Below are 21192 nucleotides of genomic sequence, written 5' to 3'. Positions count from 1 at the left end.
GATTTTGCAGCTTTTTCAGGCCCCCTTGCTCTACTCGTCGAGACCAAAGAGCTGTATAATAATTACTGCACGGGGGGTGCATGTGCGGCTGCTCTCCTGGCTGACTACCTGACATTTTCCACTGCTCCTGACTGTTCTGCTTCAACATACTGGCCCCTTTCCCTTTTTTCTTGCAAGCGTGCTTTGTAGAGTGAATGCAAGAAGAGGGTGATAGAAAACTAACATTTCAATTCTGTCAACATTTCAATTCTGTCAATGGTGCAACAGAAAATATGATTGGTCTGGCCAGCACATAGACTGGCAAGATCACTGCCAAGCTTTCCCAAGGATGACTTCAAAATGCTGCCCCAGATTCCAAAGAAATGCAAGCTGACCTTGGAAGAAGAGCTTGCTTTCAATGCAGCTCAGCATCCAGTGCCCAAGAGGCATTAAGACAAAATAACAATCCAAATATTACAGCCACCTACCTCCGGGCTATCACCACCCCCTTGCCTCACTACTGCCACACCTCCCGCCACCACCTCACCTCCCGCCTACAACAAGACTCAACTTAGAGGTCAGTGCACTCCTATTTTGACATCCCCTTTGGCATAGGAGATCCCTATGACCAGCCTAAAGGAATTGGGAGGTTTAGGACGATTACAATCTCGACCCTACAAATAGCCTCATCTGAAGTCCTTCCTTCCCAGCAAAGCCATCCCCACCAGATGATGACTCGCATATTCTGTGATTCAAAGGGCATCTCACTGCCACAAGGTCGACATACATGTCCTACAAGTAGAGCATGACATCCTGTGGGGGACACCAATCAAAACTGAATGCACTGTTCAGTTTCTCTCCATGCTCAGGGGCATGTTAAAATCTGCCCCAGATAAATTTAAAGAGCTAGTTAAAGCAAAGGTTGCCACAACATGTTTCGAAAAGGGTCTGTGTCAAGGTCACCCCTTTTCCTCCCAAGACTCCTTTGTGGTGCAGACAGCATGGAAACGTGCCTCTGTGTGCTCCCTCAGGCTTCCACCCGGCCAGTCAAGGAAAACGAGCACCATGACACTGCTAGCAAGTGTGTGGCAATGGGAGCAGCTACTCACTGGAGGAATTGCAGGTGTTGGTGCAGCATCTCCCCAAAATCTGCAGGAAGGTGGAGGGAAGGGGTGGATTTGTGTAGACTCTTAAATGGGGGAAGACTATTTTGAATGCAAACATACAGGTTGCACTGGATGCCGCTGACCCTGCTTTCCGCAGTATTAATATGTGCATTCTGCTGCACCGGCATGCATGCTATGCATCATTGAGCTCCTTCAGGAGGTACCTCACCTCCCCATCACTACATGCCTGGGGTTTGGGAGTCCATCTTTGCGCCCCATGTGAATGAGACCGTGACAAAAAAAAAGGAGAACACTGAGGTAGTGAAGTCTATACGGTACTTATAAATGCCTCCTCAGGGCATAATTTTGTAAGCAACAGTCCCGATCAGACTCCAACCCACCCATGTCTCCAGAAGGCATTTCATGGCCTGGGGCGGTTTGCATTGGTGGATCAACAACACCCTGTTGCTCGGCAGGCCTTTTTTAGACCCTCTTCTGCAGCTGACCATCACCAGTGACTCATCACACACTGAGTGGGGTCCACCTCACCTCAACATGACTGTGCAAAGTACCTGTACCCCTCCGCATCCGGTCCAACACATTGACTACCTATAACTACTTCCACATTCATGCCTCTTCAGGATCCCTTTACTAGACATTTGAGCGAAGTGTTTTTTTCCAAAACACGATTCAGTAGCAGAAAGGTAATTGAATATCAAAAACGTCAAAAGGACACTAGTTTACTATATTGACTGGACTAACTCTGTCTGAAAAAACTAACTCTGTAGCTCTTGCCTAACCCCATAAATATCTCTCCATTTCCATGGCAGGCATTGCAAGATGGATTGTCCAGTGTATCCAAATTTGTTCTGCCAAAGCCAAATGTTTACTTGAAGTACTTACAGTGGAAAACAGTACAGGCATAAAATTGGGTCAACCATGGCTTTCTGAGGCAGCATCATGTTAGCAGAAATCTTCCTGGTGAACACCACACACCTTTAGAAAGCGCTACTGTATGGACATACTAGACTGTGTATACAAGTGGAGTATGTAGGTCCTAAAATCAGAAAAGGCAGTAGGTTGGGGGTCTGAGCAAGCAGATCGGGGAGGATCTGATTGCTTACTCAATATGGGTCGGATGTTTGATATCTTAAGGTATATCCTGCACTTTGAGGGTGCTTTTGAAATTGGGTAATGTTGCTAAATACCACTAATATAACCCCAATCATTGGTAGATTACGTTACATGGTCCCAACTAAGGGCCCAGAAAAGCAGAGACTTTGCATGGCATGGAACATGTTGAGCGATTTGTGGTTTTTGTTGTTGTTTTTTTTCCTTCACTTTCCAGTGAGCTGTACCGTATCATTGTCTCCAACACAACCACCCTTTGTTTTTATTTATAACGAGAGTTCCCACGTATTAAAATTTTTCAGGGTCTCTTATTTATTTTTATACCAGACTTACACCAATCTACACACACAGCACCTCCTCTTATACTTTATCACGGTGCCTTATTTTAAAAGACCTCTGGCAAAGAGCCCCATTGGGCATTGCTACGCTGGCCCAATGAGACGCTGCTCCATGATAAAGCATGACACCCATCTCGGTGTGTGAGGGCTCTTGCTTCTGAGCAATCAGACCTCCCTCCCCAAACTGCTTTACCTCTCACCAGATAAGCTGAAAAAACTATGGTGAAGTCGGTGCCAATGCGCATTGTGGACTAAAGGAGGAGTTGCAGCACATCCCGTAACTCAAAAGTTCTTTGAAGAAAAACAAGTTGTAATGTCTGGGCCCAACACTAGATGGCAAGTTTATGCAGAGCATGTCCATCAATAACCCTATATGTTAAAAAATAAATGCTTGCTGACTAAGTAACATTTCCCTTCTTTTCTGGCAGGCTGAATAGGAATGCTTTTATGGATTTTGTTGAATTTATGCAAAGTAATTTTCTTAACTCTTGTTCAAGGATTCCTTAGATAGCGTTCTCTTTCTAAAGAAAATAGACAAATGCTGGCAGGATCATTGTCGACAAATGGTAAGTACATGATTTTACTGGTATTTGTTGGTGATTTTAAATCAGACAGTTTGTAAGCAGTAATATTTCCAAGACAGGAAGTCTATCTGATAAAATATTATTTGTGGCAGGCGAGATGGCTCAGTTAGTTAATTGCTTGCTCTTGACATCTGGTGTGGCCTTTTAATCTGATGTTAAAATCTCTTCAGGTCCGTGTAAACATTTCATCCTTCCAAGTATAATGAATGGAGCAGTATTAAATTGATTAATATTAACCTGTTACAGTTTTCAATTGCTGCAGCGGTGAGTCATCTAGCACAGGTTATTCAATATTCCTACTAAATCTCACACCCTACTATTCAGCTTCCACAACTTCCGAAAGCATCTGACTCCTATTCTTCCAATTTTCTTCCTGTTCTTATCTTCCCAATTCGTTCCCCCATACCATTTTACCATAGTATCGGTAGGCTCTTGGTTGCAGTGTGTATCCACGTTGTATATCTGCTTATTTAGGCCATCTGCTACCTATTTCTCCCAAGTTGTTTGCACTGCTTTGCTATCTTTCCTTCTTAATTTGATTTTAACTTTCAATTGTACAGAATAGTGTAAGGCATCATTAAAAACTTACAAATTGGTAGGGACTGTTGTGATTTTATTAACCTAAAAACTGCAGTTTGATGTCTTTTTAGTTGTGCTTTTACCTAAACTGCTACTATGTCCTACTTTCCCTTACTGCAGACTCAATGACAGGCTGCTTTGTTGCATCTCAAGATGAGAGAAAATGCTTTCACAGAGCAGAATGGGCAAGGTTGAACATGCTTTTTAGGTCTCTGCTGCAGACCACTGTAGCTATGTGTGAGAACCCTCATGCAGTGCTAATTAGAGCCAGTGGTTGTGGGTGAAGCCCACTGCACTCATTTTAGAGGGCAGGTACTTATTTTTTCTCATCCGATATTGACCATGAGCAAGGAGAAAAACACACAAACAGAAAAGTAGGAAGAGAAACTGAAAAACAGACACAAAGGGAGAAAGCAGAGACTTGCAAAAGTATGTATTATAATTGCATTTATATAGCGCTTACTACCCCTGACAAGGCATTGAAGCGCTTTTTCGGCGAGTAGCTTTCTACTCTGCAACCCAAGAAGGATTAGTAGTGAATTAGGATAGAGAAATATGAAAGTAATTTGAGTGCTGGATATGTTAGTCAGTTATTTGGATTGAGAAGGATAGTAGAGGGAAAAAGATTGCATTTATATAGCGCTTGCTACCCCTGTTGAGGCGTCGAAGCGCTTTTTTGGCTACTCTGGAACTGTTGGAAATACTCCACTCCCACACCGGAAAGGGTGGTGGTAACGGGGTCTTCCCAGACATGCACTGTGGTAGCTTGGCTCGAGTGGTCAGGAATCAGGCACCGTGCTAAGCATACGTCATACCCATACAATAACCATGCGTGCATCCGTTCCAAAAACGACTCTACACCGTAAAAATTATGAAAATATCTCTGTTTATCTTCTTTTTCTCTTAGTTGCTGATTAGATAAATAATAACACAATCACAATATACAAGGCTTTCTAAGTAGTGCAGGTCAAATAAATACTGGCTTAATGATTCAATAAATAGGGGTGATCATAAATAGTTAAGGCATAAATATAAGTGCAATACATACAGGCAATTAAATATTCTGAGGCAATAAATACTGTAAACCAATAAATATTGTGCGACAATAAATACTGTGGAACAATAAATACAGTGGAGCAATAAATAGGTTAAATACAATAAATACAGTGCTCTCAATAAATAATTAAAAGCTGACAGTGACACTTATAGAATCAGATCACATTTAGATTATTATGGGCTGATTTGGCCCAGGCACAGCTTGTGGTTAGGTGGATGGCTTGAGGGTGTCTACTCCCTGGCTTGGACAAGGCTGAGGCCTAAACTGAGGTAGATCAAGGGGGGAATACCAGAGACCTGGCTCTGTCACTCTACACAACCCCTCTGAATTAGTCTCAGCTCACCCCTGGCACAATCAAGCTGGTTCCAGCACCTCTCTAGCTCCTAGGGTAGTCTCTCAGGATTCCACAGGGCCTTAGGCGCCCTCTATTCCACTTACTGCCCTTTTTCTGAAGCTCCGACGCCGCTGGAGTCGTGTCGACGCCGTGAGGCGGTTCCGGTTCGATGTCTGCGGCCTCGGCACAATGTCAGTTCTTGACGACGCCGGTAGGCGGTTCCGGATCGATGTCGGCGGCCTCGGCTCGATCTCGACCTCCGATTCGATGATGTCGGGCAATCTTGGCTCGATGTCGACTTCGGGCGGCTCCGGTCCGATGGCGACCTCAGGTTCGATGACGTCGGCCGGCCTTGGCTCGATGTCGACTTCCGGCGGCTCCGGAGTGCGATCCCCACTCCCGACCTCCGGTGCTCCTCTCCTCAGGTTCCGGCGACTCCGGAGTGCGACCTCACTCCCGACCTCCGGTGCTCCTCTCCTCAGGTTCCGGCGACTCCGGAGTGCGATCTCCACTCCCGACCTCCGGCACGCTTCACCTCGGTCTCCGGCGACTCCGGAGGGCGGACTTCACTCCCCCGTCGACGCCGCTCACTCGACCTCGGGTGACTTCCTCCTCGACCTCTGGTACTCTCTACGACCTCCGTCGGCGCCCTCTCTCGACCTCTGGCGGCTCCGGGTACGACGTCTGCTTTTCCAGTCAGCGCCGCTTCTCCACCTCGGGCTCCGGGTCTCTAGGCTCCTCGACGTCGGACTCCAGGGAAACCAGTATCCAGGTCAGGATCTTGCTGTTCTTGGATTCTAAGGCCTGTTCCTGCTGTCCAGGTCCTTAAGATGGTTTTTCTTGCTTCTTCCCACACAGGGCTCCAGGCTGGGCTCAGTCAGTAGGGACTAGTATCAAGGGTGGGTTTATGGACCCCACTACAGGCACAAGTTTCCACCCCTGCTGCCTCACTCCTTCCTCCTTCAGGTTTCTGCTGCTCTCTCTTCACCAGTCAGGTGCCAACTGCCAGCTCCAACTGTCAACTCTCTGTCTTGGCTTCCCAACATTCTAAACCGCCTCCAACTGTCACAGGGTTCTGGAATGTTCTGGAAGGTGCTGGTAGGTTCCAGTGGGTCTTATGATGTCACAGGTGGCCACCATTTTGTGCTCCAGGCCCTCAGACAGAAGTTCCAGGGGTGGATAAAATGGCTCCCTGAATCTGCATCAACACTAAAAAGTCTGGTGGTTCCCAAAAAGGAAAAATTCTAACAGGGTTTGAGGCAAAAGTGGGACAAAATAAATAATGATGAGGAGGGACCACCCAAAGGGCTGACAGGTCTAACACGCGTCCCCCCCAGCTGAAAGTGGGGAGAGCTACCCAACCCCTTGGGAGTTCTCATCACTAAGGCGGAAATACCTTGAGAGACCGTCTGCATTGGCGTGGTCCACTCCAGGCCGATGTTCCACCTGAAAGTCCATTCCCTGTAGGGAAATAGACCACCTCAACAACTTGGGATTCTCCCCCTTCATCTGCATCAGCCAACGAAGGGGTCTGTGGTCGGTCTGAACCAGGAAGTGCGAGCCAAACAGGTATGGCCGCAACTTCTTCAGAGCCCATACCACTGCAAAGGCTTCACGCTCTATTGCACTCCACTTCTGTTCCCTGGGAAGTAGTCTCCGGTATAGGAAGACCACGGGTTGATCCAGACCCTCTTCATTGAGTTGCGATAACACTGCCCCAATGCCATGTTCTGATGCATCCGTCTGGAGAATGAACTCCTTGGAAAAGTCTGGGGCCCTTAAGACCGGGGCCTCGCACATGGCTTGCTTCAGCTTCACAAAGGCCTGCTGACAAGCCTCCGTCCAGACTACCCGTCGAGGTTGTTTCTTGGACGTGAGCTCCGTGAGGGGGGCTACAATGGTACCGTACCCCTTCACAAAGCGGCGGTAATATCCAGTGAGGCCCAGAAAAGCTCGGACCTCAGTCTGTGTCTTGGGGGGTTCCCAGGCCATGATGGCCTCGATCTTCGCCTGGAGGGGTTGCACCGCTCCCCTACCCACCAAGTGTCCAAGGTACACTACCGACCCCTGCCCGATCTGGCACTTGCTGGCCTTGATCGTCAATCCAGCTTGTCTCAGGGCCTGGAGAACAGCTTGCAGGTGACGCAAGTGATCCTCCCAGCTGTTACTGAAGACGGCTATGTCATCCAGATAAGCAGCAGAGAAACTCTCCATTCCGGTGAGGATCTGGTTTACCAGGCGCTGAAACGTGGCAGGTGCGTTCTTGAGCCCAAAGGGCATCACACAGAACTGGTAGTGGCCATTGGGCGTGGAGAAGGCTGACCTTTCCCTTGCTCCATCAGTCAAAGAGATCTGCCAGTACCCAGAAGTAAGGTCAAAGGTACTTAGATATTGGGCAGCTCCCAGCCGGTCAATCAATTCATCCGCCCTAGGGATCGGATGAGCATCAGTTTTGGTCACTGAATTCAGTCCCCGGTAGTCCACACAGAACCTCAGTTCCGGTTGGGCACCCGGTGGTGCAGCTTTTGGTACTAGTACCACCGGACTGGACCAGGGGCTGCTAGAAGGTTCGATCACTCCTAGCTCCAGCATCTTAGTGACTTCACTGTGAATGCTGGCCTTCACCTTGTCTGACATCCGGTAGATCTTGGACTTCACAGGTGGGCTGTCTCCTGTGTCCACGTCATGGACGCACAGGTGAGTCCTACCCGGGACAAGGGAGAACAACGAAGAGTACTGTCCCAGGACCTGGCGGCAGTCCTCCTGCTGTTCAGGAGTTAGAGATGGGGACAGAATCACTCCCTCCACCGACCCATCCTTTTCTTGAGACGCAAACAAATCGGGGAGAGGCTCGCTTTCCGCGTCCTCTGCTCCGTCAGTCACCATCATCAAGATGACTTCGGGCCTCTCATGGTGGGGTTTGAGGCGGTTGGCGTGCAGCACCCGTAGGGGCTGACGAGGGGTTTTAAGATCCACCAAGTAAGTAGCCTTACCCTTCTTCTCCAACACCTCAAAGGGTCCTGACCAGCGATCCTGGAGGGCGCTAAGCTCTCCTGGTTCGATCACCCACACCTTCTGGCCAGGCTCCAACTCCACCGGGTGAGCATTGTGGTCATACCACGCCTTCATCACTGCTTGGCTGGCTTCCAAGTTGTCAGAAGCTTGCTTCCACAACTTAGCCATTTGGCTCCGGAAGGCCAGCATGTAGCTCACCACATCCTGGGGAAGCTTTCTGGGAGTTCTTTCCCATCCGTCTCTCACCAGGTTGAGAGGTCCACGTACAGGGTGCCCATACAGAAGCTCGAAGGGGCTGAAGCCCACTCCCTTCTGTGGCACTTCCCTGTAGGAAAAGAGTAAACGGGGTAGGAGGACGTCCCATTTCCTCCGCAGGCTTTCAGGCAGACTTCTGATCATGACTTTCAAGGTTTTGTTAAACCTCTCCACCAGACCATTGGTCTGGGGGTGGTAAGGAGTTGTGAACCGGTAGGTCACTCCACACTCCTTCCACATCGCCCGCATGTACGCTGACATGAAGTTGGTCCCCCTGTCGGACACAACTTCCTTGGGAAAACCCACTCGGGTAAAGATTCCCATCAGGGCCCTCGCCACAACAGGTGCTGTTATGGTCCTCAGAGGTATTGCCTCTGGGTACCGTGTGGCATGATCCACCAAAACCAGGATAAACCTGTGACCAGCTGTAGTAGGTGGATCTAACGGACCCACAATGTCGATGCCCACCCTTTCAAAAGGGGTGCTAACGACAGGAAGTGGTTCCAGGGGAGCTTTCAGCTTCACCCCTGTTTTCCCACTGGCTTGGCAAGACACACATGTCCGGCAGTAGGTATCGGACGACACTTTCATTTGAGGCCAATAAAAGTGTGGGACAAGACGGGCGAAGGTCTTGTCTTGCCCCAGGTGTCCTGCCAAGGGGATCTCGTGAGCCAACTCCAGAAGGAAGGCTCGATAACGTTGAGGGACTACCAAGGCTCGTGACGATCCGTGTAGGGGTGCCTTGGGTTCACTGTAGAGGAGGCCATCCTCCCAGTAAACACTGTAGTTCCCTTCAACGTTCCCTGCTGCCTGGGCTTCGGCCTGTCGCCTTAGCCCCTCAAGGGTAGGGCACTCCCTCTGGCCCTGGCAGAATTCCTCCCTGGACGGGCCTCCCTCCACGTGCCACTCGGCCGGGATGGGTAGGTCCTCCAGTTTGGTAACGTCCCCCACCGCAGACTCCTGGTCCACCACCTCCGGTGGCCTATCCGTCCTACGGGGTGTGGACGCCGAGGCAGGCTCCTCCTGTCCTCGGTTCTTCCCTTGACTGGCAGCTGGCTGGGCCTTTGTTCCAGGCTCCAGCCGAAACGAACTCCCTCTCCGGGTAGTCGCGGACCCTGTGCTCACACAGGCCCAGTCAGGTGTTCCCAGCATCTCAGTATGAGTCCGGTATTCCACCTCCTTCCAAGCGTTGTGCTCCATGTCATTCCCCAGTAGACAATCGACTGGCACGGCAGGGCTTACGGCAACTCGAAGTGAACCTGCAACCCCCCCCCATTCAAAGGGAACCTCGGCCACTGGATAGTGGCCTGTTCTGCCGTCAGCCATCGCGGCTGGGTGGAGTACATCGGGAATTACCTGCTCTGGAGACACCAGTTGACTACGTACCATAGTCATACTGGCTCCTGTGTCTCTCAGAGCCTTCCCTCTTTGGCCGTTGATGGTGACCCACTGCCCCTACTTTACGGTATTTGCGGGCACCTGGATCTTAGGAACCATCTCCCGTTCTCCCAGGGACACTAAAGTGACACCCGCCCACTCCCTTCCCTTAGTTAAGGGCATCTCCTCCCCGAGCACTGCACTAGCTACTCCGGGGGTCTTTCCTCCAATGGGAGGGGGTGGTCGTTTCAGGCACTTCGGATCTCCCTTATAGTGTCCAACGCCACCGCACTCGTAGCAATGGACAACCCTTGGCTGCTGACTCTGGCCAGGATTAGGGTTTCTGGGTGGGTTAGCCCTAGGGGTGAATCCTGTTCCCTTCCCTTGGAAATTATTTTGGGGGCCTTTGGAGAACTCCTTTTTCTTTTCCCCTCCCTCTTTCTTCTGAGGGGCGCCCTGTCCGGCCTTTTGAGTATCCCCTCCAGTGCCCCTTGTGGACACCCGGGTACTAGCCCAAATGTCCGCCTCCTCAGCAAGCTTCCGGGGACTGGTCAGCTTGCTATCCACCAGGTGTTGACGCAGTTCAGGGAAACATTTCTCGAGCAGGTGTTCCTTCAGTACTAGATCAAACAACCCCTCGTAGTTCCTCACTTCACTGCCCTGAATCCAACCCTCTAGTGCCTTCTTTGCATAGTCCAGGAAGTCCACCCAATTCTGTGTGCCCAGTTTGTGACTACCCCTGAACTTCTGTCTGTACTTTTCGGGTGTTAGTCCAAACTTTCTTATGAGCGCCAGTTTCATGGTGGGGTAGTGGGTCTGCTCATCCTCCTCGAGGGCTAATAATGCATCCCTACCAGCTGGAGGCATGTACTTGTACAATCCCCCTCCCCAGTACTTCTCTGGAACCCCATGGGCCCTTAACGAGACCTCATAGGCCGCTAGCCACTTGGCGATATCGTCACCCACCCCATAGCTAGCTACTATGTCCTTTGGCAGGTAGGGTTTGGGTTCCCTGGTGTACTCTCGTTCTTCGCTGCCACCGTTAGGTACAGGGTGTGCCCCGATTCTCAGGATCTGAAGATCTATCTCTTTCAGCCTTATCTCATGAGCCATCCTCTGTTCCTCCTTCTCTTTCTCCAGCCTTGCTAAGTCCCATGTGAGCTGTCTTTTCTCCCTCCGGTCTGTTAACTCCACTTCAGACAAGCCACCGCTAGAGGCACTGCTGCCCTTCCTGGAAAGTGTCCTGGGCCCCGCTAACAGGTTCCCCACCTCAGGTTGGTACAAACCAGCTCCCTCACTGTCGGGCTCTCTATCCCTGTCCTCCTCCTCAGCCTTGCTTTCTCGGCGTGCCTCCCCCCAAGCTCTTAAGCTGGTTTGGAGTGCACCCTTCTTTGCTCCGGGGGGACAATACACCCCCTCCCGCTGACAAAACTCCCTGAGTTGGGCCACAGTGTACGTTTCTAAATTCTCCAGTACAAACTCCATCTTGCCCACTCAGGTCAGAGGACAGTTATTTGCAGTAACTATGCAGGGGGGTACCTTATATAATACCTCCTCCCACCACCAGAGTAAATTTGGAAAAACAAAAACTCACAATTAGGAAGGCCGCTTTGAGAAAACTCCCGGTGTAGGCCTATGGACTACCCACAGTTATTGTTGAGTATACGTAGGCACAGCTCTATCCCACCACTGAACACCAATTATGTTGGAAATACTCCACTCCCACACCGGAAAGGGTGGTGGTAACGGGGTCTTCCCAGACATGCACTGTGGTAGCTTGGCTCGAGTGGTCAGGAATCAGGCACCGTGCTAAGCATACGTCATACCCATACAATAACCATGCGTGCATCCGTTCCAAAAACGACTCTACACCGTAAAAATTATGAAAATATCTCTGTTTATCTTCTTTTTCTCTTAGTTGCTGATTAGATAAATAATAACACAATCACAATATACAAGGCTTTCTAAGTAGTGCAGGTCAAATAAATACTGGCTTAATGATTCAATAAATAGGGGTGATCATAAATAGTTAAGGCATAAATATAAGTGCAATACATACAGGCAATTAAATATTCTGAGGCAATAAATACTGTAAACCAATAAATATTGTGCGACAAATACTGTGGAACAATAAATACAGTGCTCTCAATAAATAATTAAAAGCTGACAGTGACACTTATAGAATCAGATCACATTTAGATTATTATGGGCTGATTTGGCCCAGGCACAGCTTGTGGTTAGGTGGATGGCTTGAGGGTGTCTACTCCCTGGCTTGGACAAGGCTGAGGCCTAAACTGAGGTAGATCAAGGGGGGAATACCAGAGACCTGGCTCTCTCACTCTACACAACCCCTCTGAATTAGTCTCAGCTCACCCCTGGCACAATCAAGCTGGTTCCAGCACCTCTCTAGCTCCTAGGGTAGTCTCTCAGGATTCCACAGGGCCTTAGGCGCCCTCTATTCCACTTACTGCCCTTTTTCTGAAGCTCCGACGCCGCTGGAGTCGTGTCGACGCCGTGAGGCGGTTCCGGTTCGATGTCGGCGGCCTCGGCACAATGTCAGTTCTTGACGACACCGGTAGGCGGTTCCGGATCGATGTCGGCGGCCTCGGCTCGATCTCGACCTCCGATTCGATGACGTCGGGCAATCTTGGCTCGATGTCGACTTCGGGCGGCTCCGGTCCGATGGCGACCTCAGGTTCGATGACGTCGGCCGGCCTTGGCTCGATGTCGACTTCGGGCGGCTCCGGAGTGCGATCCCCACTCCCGACCTCCGGTGCTCCTCTCCTCAGGTTCCGGCGACTCCGGAGTGCGACCTCACTCCCGACCTCCGGTGCTCCTCTCCTCAGGTTCCGGCGACTCCGGAGTGCGATCTCCACTCCCGACCTCCGGCACGCTTCACCTCGGTCTCCAGCGACTCCGGAGGGCGGACTTCACTCCCCCGTCGACGCCGCTCACTCGACCTCGGGTGACTTCCTCCTCGACCTCTGGTACTCTCTACGACCTCCGTCGGCGCCCTCTCTCGACCTCTGGCGGCTCCGGGTACGACGTCTGCTTTTCCAGTCAGCGCCGCTTCTCCACCTCGGGCTCCGGGTCTCTAGGCTCCTCGACGTCGGACTCCAGGGAAACCAGTATCCAGGTCAGGATCTTGCTGTTCTTGGATTCTAAGGCCTGTTCCTGCTGTCCAGGTCCTTAAGATGGTTTTTCTTGCTTCTTCCCACACAGGGCTCCAGGCTGGGCTCAGTCAGTAGGGACTAGTATCAAGGGTGGGTTTATGGACCCCACTCCAGGCACAAGTTTCCACCCCTGCTGCCTCACTCCTTCCTCCTTCAGGTTTCTGCTGCTCTCTCTTCACCAGTCAGGTGCCAACTGCCAGCTCCAACTGTCAACTCTCTGTCTTTGCTTCCCAACATTCTAAACCGCCTCCAACTGTCACAGGGTTCTGGAATGTTCTGGAAGGTGCTGGTAGGTTCCAGTGGGTCTGATGATGTCACAGGTGGCCACCATTTTGTGCTCCAGGCCCTCAGACAGAAGTTCCAGGGGTGGATAAAATGGCTCCCTGAATCTGCATCAACACTAAAAAGTCTGGTGGTTCCCAAAAAGGAAACATTCTAACAGGGTTTGAGGCAAAAGTGGGACAAAATAAATAATGATGAGGAGGGACCACCCAAAGGGCTGACAGGTCTAACAGGAACCCATTAAGGATAAGTGGTGAATTAGTATAGTGAACTATGGTAGTAATTTGAGCGATGGATATGTTAGTCCGTTATCTTGATTGAGAAGGATAGTGGAGGGATACAAGAGGGAGAAGGTTTTCATTTACATAGTGCTTGCTACCCCTGATGAGGTGTTGAAGCGCTTTTCGATGAGTAGCACGCTACTCTGGAACCCAAACCGGATTAGTGGTAATTAGTATAGGGAAATATGCAATTAATTTGAGCAGTGTTTTTGGTTTGAAAATGAATAGTGGAGGGATAAAAGAGGGAAGAGTCCAGAACCTTTTTTGTTTTTTTGGAGTTTATAGCTGTAAGAGGGTGTTTGGGTGAGTAAAGGGGAGGTGGAGGGGAGTTACTATAGGGAAATATGAAATTAATTTGAGTGGTGGACGTGTTCTGTTTTTTGGATTGAAAATTATTAGTGGAGGGATAGAAGAGGGAATGGTCTAGAATCTTTTTTTCTTGTTTTTTGTTTAGTTCACATCAGTAGGATGGGGTTTGGGATGAGTAGAAGTGAGGTAAATGGGAGAGTAGTGAAAGAGGTATGAGATGATGCAAGGGGGTAGAGGAGGGAAGAGTCTAAAAGGGTTATTTTTGGGGTCATAGTTGTGGTATGGGATTTGGGATGAATGAGAGAGTGGATGTAGAGGATATATTGATAGATGTATAGGGTAAGAAATAGGTTAGTGCATTAGATACACAGAATTAGAAGAAAGAATATATAGATACAGAAGTATATGGAAGGTATATATATGCATAAGGAAGGTAGTATATATAGATTAAAGGTGCATTTAATTAACTCCGGCTTTCAAGTATTGTACTCTAAATTAATTTATTTTTTGTAATTCAATAGTGAAGCAATTGTAGATAAATAGTTATGATAAAAGATTTACTTATTTATGCAGTCACTTATATACATGTGAACACATAGAATAATATAACTATCAGAAATATGTACATTTGTTTAGCAGAACTAACGAATATCTATATTTCTAAAGGCATAATTATTATACATGTTTATACAAAGCATTACACATATTTAGGTACATATCTATAGTCTAAATAAATGCTTATATACAGAGGGAAATGCTGTATATTTCTGTTTGCGTATGGTGGTTATGTTGGGAAGTGCCAATTCTTGAGTGGTTTTCTGAAGATAAGGTGGTTGGTTATCAGTGGATCTTATTTTAGGGGTTAAAGAGTTCCATAGTTTGGCTGCTTGAACAGAGAAGGATATGCCACCCATGGAAATATGGATCAGCAAGAGTGCAAACTACTATTTTGAGGATGACCGTCATGTCCCTAATCATTTATTCCTGAGGTGGCTCTCACCATTCAAAAGACTGGAACTTTGCCCTCGTGTTTCATGCATAGATATTAATTGTGCAAAAGTTCCAGCTATGCTCGGGGCTTCAGTAACTTAAAAACATTCCTCCGTCAAAGTGGCAGACATATTTCCATACGTCAACTTCACTTTTAACATCAATGTTTTCATGTAATTTGCTGTTGGTTAACTTTATGAACAGTCACATATATGATCAAAATACTGAATAAATGCCTGTGATCTTTCGCAAGGAATTGTAAGAAAGTAATTAGCAACTGTCAAAATAGTACATGATGGTTGTAGGAAGCTGGCTTCCCATGCAGTACATCAAAGCGAGGCACACCACACAAAGTCCAGACAACCCCCACTGGCCCACAGGGCCCAAACCAACAATTCCAAATAACCTCTATGTGGCAGAGCGGGCAAGCAGTCCAGGCCCACCAGAGAGCAGTGTCAAGCACCTACTGTACACACAGAGTCAACAACTGAGACACCCACTCAAGGAGGACTCTGAGACCAAAAACACTGATTTTTATATAATTTCAGACACCAACATCATCGGAATCCAGCAAGTACCTTAGACGTTACTGATCTTTACAGTTAAAACAGTAGAAAATCACAGCTGTCAGATTTGCAGCACGAGACTCGAACGCAGTAATGTTATCCCATAGGCAAAACATTCACTGCACAGGTACACTTACAAACGATTCTCAGGGTTACTCTCTTAGACCTAAGGTACCTAGGGGCCAAGGTCCAAAGAACCACCAACAGCCTGAATCCACCTGCCCCAGTGTGTCGGGCGCAGAGGTTCTGCCCGCGACTGCAGCCTCCAACGCTACTCTTTAACCCAGAGGAGCATTGTTGTTTGGTTTGGAATCAAGGTGTTGGGCTTGGGTGCAGAGGTGTTTTGTCTGGTGGGTCACTTGCGTTGGAGGCCCTCACTTCTTGTGGTCAACCTGGTGATGGGGGCAAACAGGACCGTAGGGGCAACAGTGTCTGGTAGTGGATTAAAGAGGCCTCTGGTAAATACAACACTACGTAGCCTTGGCATTTAGCACACTGATTTTTAATAGCACCTCTGGAACCAAGCTTTTGGGTACCTGCACTCATTCATTTACAAATTAAGCACTGCCCTCATGTTACCAGTACCCATACACATATAGCACATAAGTGTGGGCTTCTATTCAGATCCTTTCAAACATTGGTGGCATTTTCGTTTGGCTGGGTGGGCTGTCTTTAAAGGTGTGGGTCCCTTGCTCACTTTGCCACTGGATTCAATCTAGCCTGGCTGATGAGGGGTGTTACCCCGAAACCGGTCCCAGGATGCTTAACTCTGGTTAAGGGAAGACCTGGATTGGCAGTTCGGGCTAGACTGTTCCCATGAGGCACAGGGTCAAGACTGATTTGCATATAGCTGGGTCTTAACTGAGGTGGCGAAGTGAGTTAAAGAACAATGATTGATTCGACCCAGATCTGTGACGGGCGGTGAGTGTCTGAAAAGTTTCAGCACTCCGTCCATCATCTCTTTGTGTTTGCTTAGTCTTTAAAGGAATAGCAGTTGTTACCACGCATACCTTCACCACGCGTTGACTTTTGCAGCAGTTATATCACACTATGGTATTTTGAAACCCAATTGTCCGATATTCTTTTTTGTATGGGTGTGTGGGTGAGTGTGGGCGTGTGTGTGTGTATAAATGATATACAGTATACAAAACTTTATTTCAGTCGTACAGCCATACAAGTGCAATGTACAATGCAGTACATATGATGTATGTATACGTTTACATATTTTTTGGGGGGAGGGTTACTCTCATCACCCATATATTTTTTTTTTTTATCGATTTCCGTCCCTTTACCACTACCTGCCCTGAAGACTAAAAATCTGTTACGTCTTTTTACCACTACCTACACATGTAGCTTGAAAAAACACTCCCAAACAGATTTCCCACCACCCACACTGCAAAATGTGTCTCCTGCAAACTGACTGTGGTTAACATCCATTAAAGCCAAGCTTCAAAATGGCTGCTTAAATGCATATGCGGGCATCTTTTAGTGGTATATGGCTTCCTGTGCATGCATGGCGGCATATGTTTGCGATGGGGTGGTGGAATTGTGAAAACCAGTTGGTTCACTTTGTTCTAGATTCTCTAATTTTCTTCCTGCACTCTGGCACTTTTCTTTTTTCCAACAACCACTGTTTTTTCTGTAGTCTGCATGCCTTGGTTTTTAAATTGTTTAATTGTTGCATGCATTGGTCAGTGACTTCAAACTGTGCTGAAACTGTAGTCCCCAATTCTTATCAGGTTTAAATGATGGCACATAGTTTGGTGCAGAGCATTCCATGCTTTGTTTCTGTATAGATGTTACTACTGTGGTTAACTTTTGTTAAGACTTTTGTATGCCTGTAGCCTTTTTGGTTTAGGGTTGCTCAGAAAGCGTTCAGCAGTTTAACCACATTGCTCCTCCTATGTATTGTGCTAGATTTGAGACCCAAAATAACATGCTAGAAATGAATCAACACATTTTCTTTGTTTTACAGATCATGATTAGGAGTATATTTTTATTTTTGGACAGGACATATGTTCTACAGAATTCAATGCTGCCATCAATTTGGTAAGAATGGAAAAACACATTTGCACTATATGTGAAATATTACTTACTGAAATTAATTAGATTTTTAGTCCCTCTGCCCGGGTAAGCAAATTAATTTTAATAAACACTAAATTAAGTGTTCACTTGTGGGCTGCATTATTGAAAGCTTTAGTTTGTGTTTAGTGGCTATTGCACCTTTTCCTGCTTGTCATTTCTTGTATTCGAAACTGGGACTGGTAGTTTACCGTGTGCTTTGGTCATAATGTTCCTTGCTTAAGACAGACATTCCTAAAACATACAACAGCGGGCAGAGCATAGTTAAGAAACAGAATTACATAACATGCTTAAAGGAGAAATTCTCTGACAGTTGGCAGGCAAATCGTGTGGGTTGATAATGAGGAAAGGCATATCAAATGAGAGGATGCAAACAAAAATCCAGAAGCTATACAGCAGTGTAAAGAATACTGCGAAAAAGAATGGACTAAAAGGCCTGGGGTGGCAACAACCTAGATTAAAGGCGGGGTGATTCCTGCTAGATGCTTCCCTAAGCTAAGCATATGCTGGAAATTTGGGTCTCTTTTAAATGACGGTAAGTGGAATGTGGTATACCTTCTGTAAAGTTTTTATTGAATTTTTCGTACATGTAAAGATGCATACATCTCATCACATATTTAGCAGGGTCATCACCATAGCATTTCAGGCAATGGGTGGGTTTCAAATTGTCATCCTCGCCGTGGTGTTCTGATAAGTAAGCAGCAGGTAATAGTGGAGGGAGGTATCCAGCCATGGAAATAATGTATCTGGTACGTATGAGAGCACCCTCCTCTGGAGAGGGTAAAAGTGGAATTGTATCAAACTTGGAGGGGGAGGGCAGGGTGTGCAGTAGGGCCTGCTGGATATGGACTAAAGTACAATTGTCACACGGGTGACTGTGATAGTTGTATACTCTATCCAGTAGCTGGTAACTATGTGGGGCAATGTTTGGATCTAAGTTGGGTTGTTTGGGGGCATAAAAGGCTGAATTCACCCCCCCCCCCCCTCTTTCTTCACGCCCATGTTGTGAAAAGAGATATCCAGTAACTGCAGCTTGGGGGAGTTCAACAAGAGCATTTCACAAATTTAGTATCATGGAGTGGAGGGGGGAATCGTCTGGTCTAGGCTCAGTGGATCGAGATTGTAGTATAGCCCACATCTGGTCTATAGGTAGTCTGCATAGGCTCTTAGGTTTTTCTCTATGCAGCGCTATTGCCTCTTATTCAGCCCATCACATAACTGCTGCTTTCCATGCTTCACCACTGGGAGAGACAACAACAGCATTCTTCTATTTCAGTGTTATTGCCTGGTTTGCCAGTGCGAGGGCCAAAACAATGAAGCGGGAGGCAGTTTTGTATCTCTTCGGTCTTTGTAAATCCACAAGGCTCCTACCTCTCAATTATTTAATGAGTCGAGCTGTGGTCGCTGAGAGCATTTGGAGGACTTCCCACCAATAGTGTTAGAGGGTTGGGCACTGCAGTCGCACAGCGTGTGTTTGAGGTTGGCTTCGGAGGAGCCACAAAGGGCGCGCGTGTCTGGGGCAGCTGGTAATATGCAATGAAAACTTGTTCATGAGAGACAACCTCTATGAAGGACGTAATCTGTGTCAGTTGGAGAATGCATTATAGGTAATTTTGCTGGGATACTCCAGAATCCACACACACTCTTTTTATGCAAATCTCTGCCAAACTCTGCCGCCCAAGTTTAATGTAAGTGCTGTTGAGAGATCAGAGTAGGGGGTGATCAGTGCTCCTGTGATCCAGGTTTTTAGAGTCTGTCTGTTACCTAGTGTGTATAGGCAATCAAAAAAGAAGTTTGTGGTTGGTTCGGTGGTCTTTACCTGCCATTGGCGTTGCAGTAGTCAGCAAATGGAACTATAGATGAAAATCTGGCCTGGGTGTAGGTTATATTGGGTTTGTAAGTCTTCCAACTTCTGCAGTGCCCACTTTGGAACAGATGGCCAGTAGTAGCGAGGCCTGCTCTGTCCCATCATTGTAAGTCTCATCTAGAGAGCTGGCCAGTGCACTTAAGGGGACTTAACACAGGACGCAAGGGAGGAGGAATTTAGAGTTTGCCAGCGGCCCCTAGCGAAGCACTGCAAGGCTATTCGTGTTAGTGGATACTTCCCCAGTGCCACCAGCGACACCACCAGGCAAGCCACTACAGTTGATTTGCTAAAACATTTTGCTAAACATTTGGACCACCTAGGCCTCCCGAATTCAATGGAAACTGTAATTTCGCTAGGGCTGCCCTCCACAGCAGATGTGCAATATAAGATCCCTAGGAGTTTATCCAAGTTTCCGAGTGTCCTTCAACAGGGAATCACCGGAATATTTGCAATGTGGTGTAGGAAGCAGGGATTTTATCATTTTTGCCACAGCTGTATGGCCCTCGGAATGTGCTATTCCTTATTGAGACATGGTTAATGCGTCCTCTGGTGTGGCCATTGCCGAAGCCATGCCAGATGACTATTCTATTCTCCACTCCGATTAGGAAAACCGAAAGGGAGGAGGGGTTGCCATGATTTACCAGTCATGCTTTTCTTGTTCAGGGGGGATATTGGAGTAGTACGTTGTTGAGGCAGAGGGATTAATGTTGTCTATCAAAATGTGCCATAATTCTTCCTTTTCAGGAGCACTAATTTCTCATCCAGGGAGGAGAGTGCATCAACCCCCACATTGTTATTCGCTGATGATACCTTATTGCTATCTCGCACACCAGTTGAGATGCAAAACCTTCTTAACAAATTTGTTGCTTTCTGTGATCTTTGAGGCTTAAAGGTAAATACCTCCAAGACAAAGATAATTGTTTTAAGACCACATAAATCTCACAGAGGAACCTTTCTTTGGAAAGAGGTGAAATTGCAAACTTCAGAAAAGTTTGATTATCTGGGGGTTTGGTTGGATAAAACCGGCACATGGAAGTTGCACCTCCAAAAAAGCGAACTGACCATTCATCATAGTGCTTTCGCGTTTAGCAAGAAGTATAAAACAACCACCCTGTAACCCCAGTAATCGAGGTCTTTAGGTCTAAAGCCCAGGCTGCTGCCCTTTATGGGGCAGGAATATGGGGAACAGGAAGTACTAATGGGGAAAAAAATAAAATAAAATTTGAGATCACTATTTAACCTACCAAGGAGCACACCGTTGGTTCCTCTCTTCTATGAAACAGAACAAAACAGAATTGGTAATCTAGCTACATGAAGACCTTTGTTATTCTGGGTAAGACTGTGGGTAACACTTGAACCTTCTCCCTATACACATGCTTTGGAAGAAGTAATAAACCACAAGAATTGTAACCTTATCCGATAGTTCTACCACATTAAAACAAATTTCAGCGACGTAGGTTTGAATTTGTACTAGAATAATCTTACATTGATAAACAGCAACACCAGATTAACGATCAAGGAGGCATTTTGGGCAAACAAAACAAATAATATCCAATGCCCTGCGAAGGCAGGAGGGCTAGTCGATGAGTTTTTAACTCTTGTACCAGCTCCAGAACCATACACGAATGTGTATATCCCCCCCCCCCCCCCCCCATCAACTCACGAACCTTGTATACAAAAGTTTTGGTTGGGCATACTGAAAGGGAACAAATGTACTAATAAGTGGTAGAAGAATATGGTTAGACCTGTGCTCTTTGTAAATATGCAAATGAAGATCTGACTCATCTAATGCTCTTTTGCCAATCATATGCAAAACCAAGAAAGTCCTGGTTTAGATCCCCCTGTAACACTCTGGGATTAGGGAATTTTAATGTAGCGCATCGAGTC

General features: G+C 47.4%; 1 protein-coding gene across 1 annotated transcript in view; it reads left to right on the top strand.

The window, feature by feature from the left end:
- The window catches only part of CUL4B (cullin 4B), a 761875-nt gene that overhangs the window by 156174 nt on the left and 584509 nt on the right, over nt 1-21192 (top strand). Inside the window, exons 5-6 of the mRNA XM_085608106.1 lie at nt 3051-3120; nt 17332-17405. Of these exons, the coding sequence (XP_085464232.1) occupies nt 3051-3120; nt 17332-17405 (144 nt within the window). The remainder of the gene's footprint in view (nt 1-3050; nt 3121-17331; nt 17406-21192) is intronic.

This window comes from Triturus cristatus, chromosome 5_2 (assembly GCF_964204655.1).
Source record: "Triturus cristatus chromosome 5_2, aTriCri1.1, whole genome shotgun sequence".
Classification (NCBI taxonomy): domain Eukaryota; kingdom Metazoa; phylum Chordata; class Amphibia; order Caudata; family Salamandridae; genus Triturus; species Triturus cristatus.
The sequence above is the reverse complement of the archived record's forward strand: the minus strand, read 5'-3'. Positions and strand labels throughout refer to the sequence as shown.